The sequence below is a fragment of the Centroberyx affinis genome, unplaced genomic scaffold, assembly GCF_046629955.1.
Source record: "Centroberyx affinis isolate AG114_WGS23_722 - 3 ecotype Tasmania unplaced genomic scaffold, CSIRO-AGI_Caff_v1 ptg002491l_1, whole genome shotgun sequence".
Taxonomy (NCBI): domain Eukaryota; kingdom Metazoa; phylum Chordata; class Actinopteri; order Beryciformes; family Berycidae; genus Centroberyx; species Centroberyx affinis.
In genome coordinates, this window is record NW_027280718.1 from 583,265 (window position 1) to 602,152 (window position 18,888).

At 43.6% G+C, this 18,888-nt stretch overlaps 1 protein-coding gene across 1 annotated transcript in view; it reads right to left on the reverse strand.

The window, feature by feature from the left end:
* kcnq5b (potassium voltage-gated channel, KQT-like subfamily, member 5b) overlaps nucleotides 1-12,582 on the reverse strand; it is a 105,739-nt gene extending 93,157 nt beyond the window's left edge. The window contains exon 1 of the mRNA XM_071534119.1: nucleotides 12,075-12,582. Coding sequence (XP_071390220.1) covers nucleotides 12,075-12,415 — 341 coding nt within the window. The 5' untranslated portion in view covers nucleotides 12,416-12,582. The remainder of the gene's footprint in view (nucleotides 1-12,074) is intronic.
* Nucleotides 12,583-18,888: the final 6,306 nt, after the last annotated feature.

Sequence of the window (18,888 nt, forward strand, 5' to 3'; positions counted from 1 at the left end):
GTGGGTAATATGACCCATTTGGTGCAGTCATTTCAGCCACTCTGTTATTTCAACAAGCAGCTGTTGTGTGTCCCTGCTCAGTTTGATTCTCAAAACCCCCTCAACCCTACACACACACACACACACACACACACACATGCACGCACGCACTGGCTGGCATCCTGTGGGTCAAGCTTATTTTGTAAAGACAAACACTTAAGAGTTGATTTGTCGAGCGACAGGCAGACACGACTTGGCAAAGAAAACCGACGGGCAACAGCTCAGGGTCAATTTAACAGTGTTATGTTAAGATGATAAGTGACATTCAAACTGCTGTCTGGGATTCCTCGCGATTTAAAGAGCCGGATACGAGGATTCTCAAGTATGTAGCGCAACTGACATCAATTAAAGCTCGATTTTGAATGGACGTTTTTATGGCCCTGAATTTCAGAATCGAAGAGTACACTTCAAGACGCTAAAAAAAAAAAAAAAAAACGAGTCTATGAGATGTTGATTGGAAATGACACACCAGCTGGCTACTACACACTCCACGAGACTGCCACTGCTACTATTACTCCCTCTCTCTCTCTCTCTCTCTCTCTCTCTCTCTCACACACACACATACACACACACACATACACATACTCACTCATTTCATACCCTTCAAAGCTGCTGCCACCACTAATATTTGTACACACACACACACATACTAGTTTTAGCTGCTGCTGGTATGATCATATCTGCTTGTCTACAGTTCCTGTCAGTGCTTGTGCAGAGGGAAGGAAGCGGACCAGAGTAAACACACCACAGATTTAGAGAAAGGCCGGCCTTCAGCTGTGATGGGAAGTCTCGTCCCCCATGATGAGACATAAGGTGAGAATAACAATAACAGTCGCTTTAATCACAAGTACAATGAATGTGCAAGAATTTGTCTTGGTGACATTGGTGAAGAGATACTCACTGAATGAACAAAATATCAGGTACACTTGAGGTAAATCCAAGTAAAAGCCTTTATCCATTATTATTTATTTCCCTTATTAAATTTGTAGCAATCACAAAGGAGGGGATGTAGATAAAGAAAAGCAGATGAATTAGATAAGGATTTTTACGCTTTCAGGCAATTGAGATGTGGATTGTGCGAAAGGGGCTACAGCTCAATATCAGGAAAATGTCCCTAATATTTTGTACATTCAGTGTATTTCCAATGTCACAGTACCTACAAACGCATACGGCATAAGGACAACAGGACCTCACATACACTGCAAGGAGACTGTGCGAGACATACTATGGACAGTACACTTATCACACTTCAAATATATACGTGCAACGGCTTCAGAATAGCAGCATGGTTGCAGCTGTAGGCGTTGACAACAGGCTACTGGAGATAAAAGCTACACACGCTGCCAGAAGACTGGAAAAAAAAACTCTCCGTTCAAAAACTGGAGACACATGAGGCACATGAAAACCACTTCATGTCACCAGCATGTGTGTGTGTGATTCCCCCCCCCCCCCCTCCACACACACACACACACACACACACACACCCCTCTCTAGATGACAGAGGACTTCGCCTGAGGTGACCTCGGGAGCAAACTTCCAACTAATGTGTTCTGACAAGCCAGCTACAAGGAAGCGGTAACAGAGCAATGCAATGGTTAAAACCAACCCAACGCCCATTCATACCTCAGACATGGCAACCTCAGTCCTGTAACCCACAGTAACTACTATTTTCCAGTAAACTTTCTCTAATTTTGCAAGGACAAATAAGAGTTTAGTTTGGGTTGGCCGTGGCTGTGGGATCGGTCTGGGCAATCTCATTGGTTGAGTTTGACTGAGGAGGGCCGGAGAGGACTATGGGAAAAAAGCGAGGTTGACCTGAAAATATGGCTCACTCTCACAGAATTCAGACTCAGAGACGGGTTGACCCTTGACACTCGCCGTAAAAACAGTAACCAAGGACGAGCTCAGCTACAGCAGACAGGACAGTGGAAAAAAGTGACGCTTACTATTGCAAAATGTCCGATAACACAAAAATAAAATAAATCATTATACTTTTTAAAAGGATGTTAGATATTAAGGTCATTTTTCCCTGATAAGATGATTACAAACTGGATCCTGGATTTTAGAGATAATGTATGATGAACTTGAGGTAACGATTCTTTTCCTAAATATATGGTGTATATACGGCATTTTGGAACAGAACTTTTCATTACTTTTTCAACAAAGTCAGCTGAAGGAGAGCTGGTTTCACTCCAACACCTGGAGAACTATGAATATGAAGGTGAAAACATGCTGCACTCTGAGTTGCCGTTGGTTTTGAAGGAGCCAGAAGGGTCGCTGAGTTGAGTGTGGTTGCCCTTCAGTGTGTTTCCCACACTGAGCTTTTTATGTGCCCAAACAGAGGCGCTGTGTATGGGTTCACTCTATTGGCTGGGGTCAAGGTTGCCCGGAGCAACCACGGTGCATGGAGGATGGGGGGAGGGCGATATCAAATTGGATTTTTTTTTTTTTGGGGGGGGGCGGGGAGGAATATGTCTGATCAAGACAACTTGAGTGGAGGAGAGAAAGAAAGCTCCAGGTCTGTACTGAGAGAAAGAGGGTGTGAGAGAGAGAGAGGGTGAGAGAGAGAGAGAGAGAGAGCGAGGGAGAGAGAGAGAGAGAGAGCGAGGGAGAGAGAGAGAGCGAGGGAGAGAGAGAGCGAGGTAGAGGGAGAGGTATGTCTTTGATTTCATAACATGTTGTACAAACAAGCTTCTCTCGCTTACACACATAGGACATGTATGTGTGCCTACATCAACACCACCTCTCTCACACACACACACACACACACGCACACATACACACACGTACACACACACAGAGAAGCTTATTCAGTCTTGTTCATGCTATTTATTACATTCGTTAATGGCTGCATTCTTTGATGTTTTTTCACACAGTGGAAGAGAAACCTAATTCTGCATCAACACATCTGCTGTAATGGGAAATAGGAAGCACTGAAAGCATCACAAGACAGACTGAAAAAAACCAAAGCATAGGGGAGGAGAATTAAAGCAATGCTCGCTCTCACTCTCACACACACACACACACACACACACACACACAGTTTTCCCTCATACTTTCATTTGATCAACTTTACTCCGTCTCTGTCTATCTCTCTCTACATTCCTCTCCCATTCTCTCTTTCGCTTCTTCTCAGCATGGAGGCACATTGCATGTTGCAGGAGGTTGAGGGACAGGCTGGCTGCCCAGCTGCAGCTCTGTCCCTGTGGGTAAGACAGGGAGGTCAGAAGGCCTCTGCACTGTCAGCCACAACGCTACAGCATTAACAGGCTCGTGCCAAGCATAGTGCCAAGGGCATGGCCTTGTACGCATCTCCCTGATGTGGTGCCATCCTCCCTAGGACCAATCTTCAGCATGTATGCTTGGTAAATCCTTTGTCCTTGCATGGAACCCCCCCTCACATCATGACTACTGTAGTGTATAGCCTACGTCACACTGAAACCAGGCATGCTGGTGCTATTTTTAAACCAAGACCGCCTTTCCTGAAGCGTTTTGATACTGTGGGTCTTTTGAAGTTAGCTGCAATATTACGGCTCAGTTAAAGTTGTGTAATGTTTCACAAATTAGGGTCACTTGCTTGATTGTTTGATTCTTACTCGCTGAAAATCAAGCTACAGAGGCAATGGAAGTGGAAAAATAAGCCAGATAGGCCATTCCTTAGCCTGCATCCGTTCATTAGAATGTCCACTCCTCCTTCCTGGGTAGTGCGGCAAATTACAGGAAGCTGACATCCAGAAGAAATATTAATTATTCAATTAAAAGGCCCGAGGACCAATATAAATGGATTATGTCGGCTTTAGAGACGCTCCGCGGTGCTGAGGGTACAGGTACATAACCTGTGTAACATTAAAAAAGATCCAACTCAACTGTGTCAGAGTGGGAGAAGTGGGGGTGTGGGGGTGTGGGGGGGTGCAGGGGTAGCTGTGTTATCCCTAGAGGGAGGGAACAGACCCACAGACCCATGGACACTAAACTAGTTGCAGCATGCCTAAATATAGCACGGTGGTGGCTAGGGCATGGCTTGTATCACCCATGGCTAACTGTTAGCTGTAGCAGTGCAGAAGAGGCAGCAATATGAGAGGCAAAGCCGTCACCAGATGATAGAGATGTGCATGCAGACAGAAACAGTCATTTTGATTTATTTATTTGTTTCTTTATTGAAACCCACCCAAGACGTCTTTTTCCAGTCTCGAACAAGCTCGCAATGGCAGCATTAGTTGCTATGGCAACACGAAGCACTCAAAATTGCCCTTTTCAGTTTGGGATTTCTCGAACGCTTTGAGGGGTTGCTGGTATTGCTTACATAAAAATACAGAAGGAGGCTGGCTCTCTCTGTGCTTGTCGCAGCGCTCTATTTTGAATGAGGCACACTCTGAACTACCTCAGCAGCCAGCGGATAAGGCAAGTTATTATTCCCAAATCTGCCTACATAACACTCTCAGGCGGACTTTAACACTGAGATCTCAAAATTAGTCAAGCGGCCTCCCTCCCTCCATGTCACTCCCCTCAAGGCAAGCATCTGCCAGCCCATTTGTGATTAAGGCTCAGAAATCTGAAAAACACAAAAAACAACAATAAAATGAGGGCAAGAGGACGGAGCCATGAGAGGTCATACAGTATCCATGCCATGGATACCGAACTCGCGTGCCCCCTCCTCCTTTCTCCACTCTTTGTCCTATAGACCGGCCGGGCCTCGCTATACTTAGCCATGATGCTAACATGGGCGCGTTGCATGACGACAATGCAAACAAACAGCAATGCCTCCACAGGCCACAGGGGAGAGAGATGATCAGCGAGGATAAGGGGGGGGAAGAAGGCAGAAGAGAAGGCAGAAGACCCCATGGCAAAGGCAGGGAGCGAGAGACAGAAATACAGAAACTGCCAGGGAGAGAAACAAAGAAAGAAAGAGAGAGAAGCAGCTGAGAAGAAGGCAAAACAATAGCCATTCACCACTTCCACACCACTCGCAGTTGAGAGGGTAGGTCAATCTGAAGTAACGCCGCCACACTGAGAGATGTGAGATGAGTTTCCTCTTGTGGGAGAGAGAACAATAGGAGAGATGGCCGCAAAGAAAACATGAAATCATTGGGGGTATTGGGGTAAAGAGAAACGGGGGTGAGGGATTGCTAGAGGCAAGGCAATGAGGAGGACAGCAGACTAAAAGACGTCGGCAGATGATGCTATAGAGAGAACGGTGGGGTTTTTTTCATTAATGGTGACTCAACCAGGACTCTACCGCACTGAGTGCACCCTGTGAAATGACTGGCCTGGGACAGTCAGCCACAAAAACTCCTCATCAGAAAATGAGAGTCATTTTGAAATAAGAGACTAAACTCTTGATCTGCCAAGGCTGCCAGTTTGCTGTGGGAGGCATGACAGCAAGGCAAGGTGGCCTTCAAAGAGGGGAAACAGGTGCGTTTAGGTAAATGAGGTTTCTCATAGCCAAGGCATGATACCCACAATGCCTGTGTACAGGCGTGCCCCGTGCCAAGTCCTTGTCTGTGTGTTTACAGACGAGGCCATCTCTGAAAGCAGCGCTGGGGGAAACTCCCTCTGAGTAAACGTAGGGTTGAAACAAGACACCTGTGTTGCAGGGGCCATTCCCCATTCACTGTGGCTTTCCTCTGCTTGGGTACAAGCAGGCACAGTGATTTCTCACGCTCAGCTGTGATGGGTTGAGTTTTATCAATACTCTCCTGACTGAGTGCCACAGAGTGGATTCTCAAATGCTCAATCATCAACCTTTACTGGCAACCATTTGATTTGGGTTTAAAATAATTAAAAAATAATAAGAGTTATTATGTGAGTTATTATGATTTAGTAATTGTTACAGTTAGCAGATGTAAAGCTCTTGTTGGAGCTTCACAAAAGGCCACATGGAGGAGACACTATTCTGCCTAAGAGCAGATGAAAATGTTGCAATCATGTGACCATTTTGAAATGAAGTGATAAAATGATGAAAGTAACACGTTTGTAGAGTTGGCAAATTTCTCTATCTGCACTCTCACACACGCACTTGCTCTCAAAACATGCACAAACATATGACACACACACGACACATACACATGACACTCAAACATATGACATTATGCTATCATACACCATGAATAAATGTATAACATCACCATACAAACCACATTTACACCAAACACACTCATTTGGTCTTCCATTTCTGACAGACCAAATTTCACTTCCTCTAAAGAAAGCTGTCACAGGCAAAAACACACCACAAATGTGTTTGCAACCCATCACTGTCTCAAGCTAGCTTCCTCTCGTCGCTCCTTGCACTGACTGGTGTCAAGCCGCCACCATCTGAGCAAAGACGTCTGACTTCTGTTTTATGTCTCTGGGTCCTTGTGCCCATCAAAACAGCCAGGTCCCTCTCAACACTAATCTCTCGCCGTGAATCAAACAGGCCGACGCTATGTTTACAGCGCTTTGCTCCCCCTGTTTATAAGAAGCATCGCCTTCATTTGAGAGAACTGACTGACTCTTGCCTTTTTCCATTGAGTCACAGTTACATACACCTTCCACTGACAAAAAAGGTGCGAGTGGGAGCTGACTGAATGCTGACGTTGCTGTGGTCTGGGCAGTCAGAGTCAGTCACACAGGCTAGCGGTGTATAGATGCATGGCATTGAATGTGAATGCCAGCATCACAACGTCCCGGGTTTGAATCCAGCCTGGGACCTTTGTGGGGACCTGGGACCCTCTCTCTCCTAATCTTTCCTGTCTATCTATACTGTAAATCATCACAATAAAAGGCAAAAGCCCCAAATACTATTTAAAAAAGCATGACAAACACCGCCAATGCAAAGTAGGTGGCTTTCTGAGTTGTCTGTTGAACAGTGTTGCAACTTATGCCGCCACCATCCACACCAGAGGGAATAAACCTTTCCAAGAGATAGGCTTTCCAGGAAAAGTGACATTTCTAAGTGACAGAAACTAAATGGTTGGGCTGTAGATGATAGCTCATGGGAAACTATAATCCACATCAGCGTTGGGTTTCACAGCAGCCTCTGATAACTCATTCCATTTTCTACTGAACATTATGCTGTGCGTGTTTCCTTGTAACCTCTAACCGTGCCTAACAAACACGGAGCTCAGGATGAGTCTCAGCCACTGTCCTTTATTGCAGCGTATAAATACAAGAATTCCTAACAGCGAGCCGGCTGATTGGTATCTGACGACCGAGAGCACTGAGTTCGGGTTGCCGCGCCGTGCCCCCGGCCGGCCAGCCGTCTCAGGCCCGCATGCCAGCTCAGAAACCTGAGGTGGAGGAACACTGTATCCTTTTCCCCACACTTCCCTGCCCCTGACATACTTGCAAGGATAAGAGCTTGTTAATCCTGAGGTAAGATGAATGGCGGCACTGTGTGTGCGAGGAGGAAGGAGGGCAGGCTGGGACCCCAGGCGCAATGCAAAGCAGCACAAAGACTGGCTCAGTGCTCCTGCTGTCACACATGGGAAATGGATAAAAATATATGTAGCCCTACTGCATTTGGGAAAATGCATCATTTTGTAACATCGGTGAAGGAGTTTTTTCAACACGCACGCAAAGTGTCTACAGTGGGTTTTACCCCCTGTTGTACACAGTAATGGATGATGGTGGATGCAAGCTCTAGGAATAGCAAGTCTTAAACAGATATTTCCCTTTGGTAAAATAACATTAGTTAGCTTTCAGTACACACACACACACACACACACACACACACACCGCCTCCCCGCCATAGAAGTTAGAGGGTCAAATACCACCAAGTGGCTGCCCCGGATATCTGTAATGATCTGCAGTCACCCACAGGCTTTCATTTGAAAAGTCCAATATAAATCATACTACTAATATACATGACTAAGGTGATGGAACCATGATAGTTTTATTTCTTTGTGTTGCAATTTTCAAGAAGTAATTTTGCCTGGAGGTACAGTATGTGCGCTAGAAAGTGAAAACGCACCAAGGTGAAATATCACTTTAAGCATCAAAGCCTATGAGGCCGTGCAGCGAGGGCATGTCAAATAGAGGATAACTGGATGCTGCACAGCTAGACTCGTAAGCGTATTTGGTCCTCTGACCTGTCCCTAATGCGTTGGGGAGAAGATTATTTTTTATTACCTCCTGAAAGCAGTGGATGATGAAATTGAACTTCAGTGCGTTATCCAAACAATACCTCAACCATTCAAGCAAAACAACTTGGCCAAATTAGTATCACACACACACTGATCCTCACTCAGGCACATGTGCACACACACACACACACACAAAAGATACAAAAGACAGAAGATTGCATTTTCAATCACATGAGGAATTCAGTTTGAACCATAGCCAGGGCCTGTCTTGATTAACTGTTTTTTCAAGATGCGGTCCACACACTGACAAAAAAAGGATAATATTTAAAAGGGGGGTTTTTGGGAAATCTAATTTTACATTTGAGGATTATTCAGTGGCAAATTAAATGTGATAGTGTCCTGGCATAAAGCTCTCTTTTTATAGTATTTTGCCTGAACAATAACCTATTCAAAACTCAACTGAATACTGTTCCAGAATTTGATGTTCATGCTGGTACTGTATATAACCAGCATATATATTTAGGCTATCAATCTTGCAACAAAAGAAGGGTCCAACCAGTATATCAGCACGCCCAATTTCTTTTTTGTTTTTTTTGCCTTAATTAAATGGTTGACAGTGGAGAGAGACAGGAAAGACTGGTGGAGAGAGGGGGATGACATGCATCAAAGACTGCAGGCCGGATTCAAACCCAGGAGGTCGTAGTTACGTGTTACACACATTAGTCAGCCGAGCCACCAGGACAGCCACAGGCAAGATTTTTATGTAAAAATACACCCGTCTCATCAGTCTGTATCACACTGAGGGGCTGCAGTACAGAAGAGCGTCCCATCCCCACTAATTGAGACGCTGTTGATTTGCCCTATTTGCCCACATGCAATTCTGGTGTCGGGTATGGTCACTTGGGTATGATCTTTTGCCTGTCTTGTCCCTTTGGTTTCCTTTGGTATAAAGCATCACAGACCGGCCAAGTTGGTAAACATGAGCGTGCTGTGTGCAGTTTGCTGGCCTCCTGTTACATGGTTTCTGGCTAGTGCAGTTCAAACAGTTTTCAAACAGTTATGTCTTGCTGCCATTTGGAGTTCACTAATGTGTGAAGTTGCCTAGTGCAACTTTAAACACCATCAAAGAGCTGACATTTGAAATATCACAAGAAAAACAATGTCCCTTGCTACAGATGAATTTATATGACAAATGGGCAAACACGCCCATAAAATTACTATACCAGGGCCCAACCAATACAGGTTTTTTGTCAATTATCAATATCGGATAGCTACTTAACACAATCATTACATTTATCATTACACCCCTGTCAATCAAATTCGAAAAATACAGATATATTCATGAATTTTGTTTGGATATGTCCTTTCTTCTTAAAGGTCTGTTGTACAATAAGTGTGAAAATCTTCAGAACAATGACCCATTATTGTGCTGAAATCTCATGTTTTCATGCTGATCCCATCAATCAGTGCCATTATCAGTGGAACAAATGCCAACACTGATACAGTATATCTATGAAAGGGCAAAGTCTGCCAATCATATCAGCAGAACAATATATCGATTGAGCCCTATCTTTTTCCTCTGTGAAGATCAGACACACGCAGGGAATCTTTCACGGCCACTGACCATCACTGCAGCATTCGTCATGATACAGGCAAAGGAGCAAAGGGCTGGGGAAGAGTTCAGTTCCCTCCATTTCTCCAGCTCACGCTCACCGCCACAGGGCTAAAAAGAAAACCATTCGCCAAGGTCCCAAGCCACCCAACCGTGCGCTCCAAAAGTCCATGAGCGCTCATGTGAAGAGACAAGGGTCTGCGTCCGACAGTCCTGCTGGGTACGAGTGAGTCAACACTTTCACAAGCTAAATTAGCATTTTTTGAGTCAACCTTTTTGCAAACTGTAGAACAAGGTGGACAAAATGGAATCCAAGCCACGTCTCTCCCTGAATTACAGCCCCAATAAAAAGAGGATGTCGGGGGGTCATCTCTGAGGCCATGGTGGTCACTGACATCATTATCTAACCTCTCTGACCCCACAAAGCCTGGACAGGCCACTTAAAGAAAAACACGGGCGGAATTTACGACTGATTTCAGAAGTGGTGCTGAAGCAGTTTTGCAGCACATGATAAAGGTAATCTTCCTTTGCAGCAAATCATGACACTACTGAAGATAAATAAGGGGGAGATTGTAGGTTGCAGTATATAATGGCACTGTGTAGAGACAGCTTATTTAAAGGTTCCGTATTATTCTGTTTTCATGATTTTGTTTTCAAATACACTACGGCTCTGGATAATAATAATCTTCATGATGTTTTCCACATAAATGCAGTTCAGTCAAAAGGGGATTTATTGAAGCAGTGTGTAGTAGACTAAGTCCTCACAGGGAAATTTAGGGACCCCAATTGGCTGCCAGCTCCTCTAATTCAATTGAGGCAAACCTTCTGAGTGGAGGCTTTCCGGTTCAAATGCTGCAGACTGGCCTGATTGGAAGGATTTCAGTAATTGCTTAGTGAGGGGAGCCAATTCGGACAGTTCAGGACAAAGTTCAGTTTTGATGTGTTTCCTGGAGTTGGTCTGAAACTGCCTGTAAAAATGCAATAACTTTAAATTAAACCCCTCAAACAAAATACAATCTCAACATTGTCCTCATTAAACATCATTGATCATATACTGTACTGTATGTATACAGAGGAAAATTTGAACTCCCATAACAGGGCCCCTTAAAGCTTAGTGCTACCCTCATCCAGCAGCAGTATGTACTGTTTGATGTACAAGAAACTTTGTGGATGATATGGCATCTGAATGTAAAAAAAAAAAAAAAAAAGATCAGTTATGCGAGCTGCTTGTCACTGCAAAGGATTAAGGGCCAAAGCTCAAGTACAGCAAAACCCCCACTCCCTTCTAACCACTCCTCCCAATGCACAGCCACACACAGACTGAACAACCCCCATCCCCCCCCAAAAAAAGAAAAGATGGTGCTGTACAGTCAGCGTGTGTCTTGACTTCCTTCCTCTCAGCTCAGACAGAGATAATAATGATGCCACAGCAACAGTCACACGCGGGAAATCAAATGCAGCTGGTTGGAAAGCGCAGAATGACAGAGAGCAGAGACACAAAGGCAAAGGAAGACAGAGGCATTCCTGCTGCTTGACCTTTAAGGGCCTCCAGTCTGAGTTTTTTGTTTATGTATGACTATAGATGTAAAACTTACTTGACCCCTAAGAGCCTCACGGATGCAGAAGTCATAATATACACCAGTTTCTTTTAGTTTATAAAGTGCATTTACTAGCCCCAGAGTACAGGCACCACCCTGGATGAAAACCTTGGTGTGTGTGGAGCCTTTACCAAATTCACCCTCCATTCATCCAGCAGAGTGAGCAAAACAAAGACTCCTGCACAATCTACTACACAGCGGGCTGCGGGCTAATCAGAATTTATCATCTAGGAAAATAGTGTTTTGAGTGGGTTATACAGTATATCACGTTGCACTATAAACCTGTGCACCATGAATTTCAATAATTCAGCTCTATGACTCACAGCGGGAGGGAAGGGATTTTCTTTGTAAGCTCTGAAATTGGAGCGGTTCGAGTGGTGCTCATCCTGTGGTGTAAGTTTATAGATGAGGTGTGCATTCATGACACCCCCAGTTTCATCACATTTGAATGATACTGTCCTCGTGCAGACATTATATAGCCTATAGGTGCTAGAGTGATTGATGCATGGTCTGTGAAAACACCTGATTAGCTTCAAACAACCTCTAGAGCATAATTCATACCTGGAAGATAAAACGAGTGGCATGCCAAACAGAAAAAATCATTCTATATTACATTCTTTTGATAGAGCTAAATTAACTTATAGCTGATTTGCATATAGGAATGCGTCCCCACTGTGTGAATGGAAAGAGATCAACAGGTGTGCAAGTTCAGTTTCTGACAACAGCGACTACCTTTCATGCAAATTATGAAAATAGACTTACACAAACGCATGGTAGATGAACGCCCAGGTTCTCGGTCTCTCCAGCACATTGTACAGGTAGTTTTGGAGCCTCCGGTAGCGCACGTTTCTCCGGCCGCTCTGCGCGCTGTATATGAGCGGCTTCCCCAGCAGGCTGAGCCGGGCTCCTTGCTTCCCCCTCAGGCTCTCCGACCCGGCAGCAACTGTGGCGCTTGAGGCTGACAGCAAACCGTCTCCGGCGTTGTTCATCATCCTGCGTCCGGACTCCACATCTTTCAAGCCGTAACCTTCGGTACGGTGCCCTGGTGATGTCCTCATCCAGAGCCCGGTGCCGCCTTCATCTCCGCTGTGGTTGCGGGGCATGGCATCACCAAAGCGGGCATGAAGTGCGCGGAGGTCCTTTCGAGCATGCGTTTCCAAGGTTGGGATCTGTGCCCTACGAACAATAAATTACATGTGCGAAACGCAGTCCAGCAGCCCCTGAGTTAGAAATGAAACCATTGCCAAGCCAAGGCACAGTGTTTGCCGTCACTGTTTGACCGCCCTCTTTCCTCTTGCATCAACCTCACTCTCTACAAGCCATTTTCCACAACTGCTGCCGCGCGTAAAGGTATCCACCGCGCTTATCTTACTGAAATAACACTACCCGGAGTGGACGGCGATGAACCTAGCGAAATAAAAACTAAAGGTTACTGTGTGTGTCCGCACGGACTACACTAGAAGAGATTTTTTTCCTCATGAATTTTGAGCCCCGGCTTTCTTTCGAGTGCGTTGCCGCCTGTTGCTTCAATAGAAAGCTGCGCGTCCACTGCAGATGCGCATCAGTGCGATCGTATCCGAGTGACTTTAAGTTGAACCTTTTGCCACAGCGTACAATGTAAGATATATCTGCACATATTCCCCTATACCTTCACTTCACCTGACTGCAAACTTGAAGCGAAAATGGAAGACGGTTAAGTCCGTTGGCGCTGACTTTCCCTCAAGGGAAGTCATGCAAATTTGCTACCAAAGCATGTCAGCCCGCATGTAATTTAATTTCCCGAAAAAGTGCCAAATTACACCACGTTTCTGAAAACCCTATCAAATAGCCTAAATTATAATGAATTTTCCATTCGGTCGGCTGGAAAATTAACCACTGAAGATGGCTTACTCAACATCTGCAGAAAATATTATGGTGTAACCGAAAATTACTGTTAATTCAGAAAAGCTTCTTTTTTTTCTCTCAGTAATGCTTGTTACATAAATAATCTCGATGACAGCAAACAGAAGGCTTTACATTTTATTTGGGCAGTAGGGCCTAATTTGGCTAGGAAAGCGTTGCATTATAATCTAAAATAGTAGTAAATTAGTCCGTCATCTGCTGTCATACTGTCACTGAAATCACGTGGCATTACTGGAGGCAAATTTCAACAGAAGCTGATGGCATGACGCCATATTCTTATAATTTTCCTTTAGGGATTTAGGCTACAGTGGTGGTAGTGACCTTATAATACTTGTTGGTCATTTCATCTCTTCACTATATGCTATAATGTTCTTATAATATTTCTGTAGGGACTTTTGCTGTGATATTTGTTAAGTTACCCCCTAAAATGTAGTTAATTGGTTAATTAGAAAGCCCAATTGCTTCAATTCTATAACCTGTCATCGTTTGGTAGCCTAACAAAACTAAAGCTAAAGCTGGTCAGTGAAGCACAGTTGGACTTATTTATGCTGTCTTGCTTCTCTACAAATGTTACCCAACTTTTCGGTTGGGGGGGAAACTGTGGGTTGTGGGATAGAGATTGAATGAACACTGAGGATACTTCCTCTCTGTCACATACACTTTGGGTAAAGTGGCCACTTTGAAAATGAGCTGCATGTCGGTCCTGCGCCTGGAGGAGAGTCGGGGCTTCCTTCCGCTGACATGCTGTAATAATACTGCAGTCTCTATACTGGACTTTCACTTCGTTCCTCCAGTGTGTACAGTATATATGTTGCCCTGTATTCTCTTAAAGTTGCCTCATCATGAACCTGACTGAATCCAGCCTTCAGATACAGCAAAGTGCTGACCATGTGTGATGCACACACACTTGGCTCATTGCTATGAAAATGTATTTAATGGTCGGGAGAGAGAAACGCAGAGTGTCAGTATTTGTGCACGGCTGACAACCATATCAGTACGAGTCAGCATCCTGTCACAAATACTGCATATGTGTGTGCGTGCGTGTGTGTGCTGCGTGCGTGCGAGAAAGAGAGATAGGGAGATAGAAAAAAGTATGTATGTGTGTGTTGGGTCATACTGAGTTTCTGTAGGACTTGTTTACCTGTAGAGGTTCAAAAGCCAGAGAAAACCTCAGTACGCTGAGCAATTCCCCTCCGTCCACTGTCTGTCTTCTGACAAAACTACGCCATCTACTGGTGACTGGTGGTTAATAAGAACACCAAGACAGTCTCACTGGAAATTACAACTTTACAGGTTTAGATTGCAGTGTTTATATTTGGGACATCAGTGTCTTTGAAGATCAGTGTAGAACGATCACATCCCCTCTCATGTCTGCTCTCAAAACAAAAATCCCTCTGCTTAGCTCTTATTTGTTTTCCTAATCATTTTCTCTTACATGATCGTTCATTGGTCACAGGAGTATTGTCATGGCTTGCACTCCTTACTATTGGTTTCTTGTAATTTCAGTGATGTAGGAATTTAAGCATATTCTACTGTTGCATTGATGTAAGTCGCTCTGGAGAAGAGCATCCGCTAAACGCCTGAAATGTAAATGTGAATGTAGATGTTAAGGTAGATAACTGAGACATTTCCACTTGTTCTTCTCAGCTTACACGCTCAAACTTTTACAGTTATCACCACATCTTGTCATATATTGAAATGGCTTCCTGCCTCAACCTCATGCACCCTATCAAGAATTAATCTTTTTCAGAGATACATTTCAAATTGACTCCTCATCTTTGACATTTCTTGTAATTTATCCTATATGTCTGGCCTTTTTCCAAACTTTTTTTACTCAGTATATATGGAGAGGTCATCTTAGAGGTTTAATAACATAAAAAATTATCGTCATTATTTTTCCATTTCTGTTTCTAGTCATGATCTCTCCTTCCAGCTATGAACCATGGAGATGTGTGTGATCTTTGACCTGACTGGATAGATTAATCCGCTTCCTGGGAGCAGCATGGAAATGTGTATCTTGGCCTGTGACTTGTATGATCTGTGGTTCTCTTTCCACCATGGTCCAGATCCATGCTTCGTACAGCGAGGTCACGATCTGTGATGCTGTGACAAGGAGCGGGGGGATGGAGAAGGGGGGGGTGGGGGTGCCATGGTGAGGCTGGTGGGAGGGTGAGTTCAGATTGCCTGCAGATGTTGTTTCGGGGGCCCTCTGCTTACTTAACGAGAGGATGTGGAACATAAATCTCCCAAGCCCTGTGTCATATGTGAGGTCGCACAAGAGGCCATTTTGGTACAACTTCCCCTTTAGTGAGATACTGAAGCAATACCCAAAGCAGAGAGGTACGGGTGTTACAGCAATATACTGTTGCCATGTCCTGCTCCACAATTATTCTCCAGAAATTTACATGTGCCATATTTTCTTCTTCTTCTTCATTTTCTTCAGCTGTTTCACTTGACGTTTTCTTTTGCAAAGAGTAACAGAGAGAGAGAGGAACCACCAGCTTGTAATCATTAGTCAGAAAGGACTCTGAATCAAACTGAAGGCAGCAAGATGAGAGGAGGAACACCTTTCCTTTAAATTGTTACAAATGATTAAGGGACCAGTGATTAGGAGGAGGCTGGCAGAACAAGGCTGTGACTGCGAAACCTGTGCTTATTTTGATTGAAAAAGAAAAAAATCCTTAAAAGTTTTCTTTTATTGATGCAAATATCCGATGCAAAGTAAACAGAAAGAAACGGAAAAGGAGGAGATGGGCAATCAATATCGCAGCTGACAAATAACACAGTTACCAGCAAGTTTTCAAGTACACAAAGTCAAAAAAGCGTATAATATTGTTCCTCCTGGATGGCATGGAGCATTTCTGAAGAGCAGTTTAGTTGAAGTAGGCTACTCTGATTGAAATTACACAGTGAAACTCCTAGGAGGAATGAATGAGTGAATGCGGTATTGCTCATGTAAATTTAGTATTGTGTGGGCAGGCTCATTTGCAGTTCCTATGGTTGACTAATTCTTTATGTTTGTGTTGATAAGGACTGATTTGTATTCTGTTGAACTCACAATTCTTGGTTAAGAAAAAGCAGAAACACTGGCTGGCGTCCCTGAAGTCAATGATGTATACCTATCTATCTATCCATCTATCCATCTATCTATCTATCTATCTATCTATCCATCCATCCATTTATCTGCTGTCTGTGCATTTGTGTATCTCAAAAGTGTAATTCTCCAGTGATATGTGCTCTTTATATTTATCTCCTCAGTCTAACATGGTGCTGCTCTGCTGAGATATCTAAGTGACTGAGGGAATCGCGGGTTGAGTTTATGGGAGCAAGGAAAATATTAGCTTTCCCACAAGCAGAGAGCATATCCATGGCAACAGAAATAAGTTTAAATAATTTTTTCACTCTGACCTATTGACATTATGTCCAAGGTAATTGTGGGTAAAGAGCATCATGTAAGTTGAAAAAAATACAATTTCGTTTTTATTTTAGCACAGGGACTTGAGGGGGGAAGCCGACGGTGGAATGAGGGCAAGAACAAGTTTTCTTCCACACATTCTTTTTATTTGTAAATAATAAAAATGAACTTTTTTTTTTTTTGAAATATAAAACATACACATCATTTGAGCCACATCTGTTATACAAACAAGAAATGTTGCAGTGAATGCTTTTCTTTTTTCTAATTTTCTTTTTTGTTTCGTTTCAGTGGAACACATAAGTTGTAAACAATCAGCATTTTTTTCCCGTTAATACTGACAAAGAAAAAGGAAAAAACCAGCTTCACCGGACGATGAAAAGAAAAGTCAACTCTTATTAAGTGGGACTTAACATGGCTGGGGGTTTAGACATTGGGTTTGAAGCACAAATAAGTGTTCAGACGACAACTTTAGAGTGGTGGTACACCAGTAGTTAATATGGCCCTACGTTTAAGTTCGGCCAGTTTGTGACCCAAGTCCATTGCCTTGTGTTATCCCACTGCCTGGTCCCTAGTGACTTGTTAATCGCTCCACATTATATGACTTGGCCCCTTTGCAAATATCACTCAACCCAATGAATGGTTGTTGAATATTTACAGTGTATGACTCTCTGTGCATCTGTATTTCTTCTTTATATAACTTAACAGTTTATGTGTTAGCGTATCTGAAATCATTATGTTCAAACATAATTCATACTTCCATATAAGCGGATCTGATTTTTACATATTTATTCATACATCATCTCAGCCCCTTGGAGGTATACTATGATGTGGAATAACAGTAAGGGGGGCTGTGAGGTCTGCTCAGTACTACTGTACAGTACAGTACATCTTCCATAGGGTTAAGAAAAGACATCAACGTAATCTTGGGATTCAGTTGTTTGAGAGACATTCAGCACCGGAATGAGAGACGTGGACTAGACTGCAGTTGATTTTTCGAATGTCTTCGCGTGATGGGAATGGCTTCGGTTTCTTGGATTTATCTCTTTAATATTCAAGTACGAGCAAACTGTACAACTGCATGCAACATACAAGCGGCCCTACGGTATGTGGAACTAACACACGTATCTAGTTCAGTATCTTTTTTCTGTATCTGTTTCGTTTTACAAAAATGTGCATGCAGCTTGGAACAGGTTCCAAAGTCATGCTGGCCCCGCCTTCTTCCGGGTGGGAGGAGTCTGTGGGCCTAACGGAGGATGAGCATTGGTGTTCGTGTCCTGACAGACCAGTCTGATTGGTTACTTTCACATTCACAGAGATGCACAAGGGAAACTGTGAGCGATTCTTTTTTTTGTTTTTCCAAAATCTAGACAAAGGAGAAATGAACCGAACCAATGAGGGGGTAATTGCTTTTTTTCGTCTTTTTTTTTTTACTACATTTTTTTTCAAAAAGTTAAACTTTTTGTCGTAAAAAAATCAAGCTCTTGTGCTTGTGTTTAAATCTCAAAATAATGTAAACTGAAGATTGGATAAAAACCTTGAACATGTGCTGGGGTGAGGGAATGTACTCCCCAAAAAGCATGAAAAAAAGATATTTTGACCTACCTTGTTCTTGTGAGGGTGAACAAAGATTTACTTTTTTCTTTTTTTACAGTGACGTGATACCCTTGTGATATTTCAAAGTGACATAAATTCTATTTATTGGTCAACCTCCTCGGAGGCCTAATATACATCTATACAAAGACGACTGGCCCGGACATTTGCCAGCGGTGGAACGAGGAAAACGACACTGCACGCTAATCTCATCGTCAAGTGTAAAAATCTAAGCTGTGTCACCATCAAACAATCCCCCTGCATAACATCTGCAGACATTTATTATTTTTTCAATTTCCTTTTTGTTTTTTTCACTTGTGTTTTTTTTTTCTCTCCATGCACACACCAGACTGACAACATATCATGAGCATTTTACGCATTGTAAAAACATTTTGTGCCAGTAGTAACAAAGGGGAAGAAATGAACAACAAAAGCAAACACACTAAAACAGTGTGGCTTCAGACCAGCCATGGTAAACATATTGAAAACGGGATCTTTCGACAGAGAGAAGGACCAGCGATGCGGCTCCAAGGTCTAGGCACCAGAAGAAGGCCCTGTGCTTCCAGACTGACTGCCCACAGGGAAGCACCCCGCCTGGGGGCAGGAGTGCTGGCAGCCTACTGGGGCTCTGGAGGAGGCCACCGCAGAGAGGACGCGACTGCGCCACCT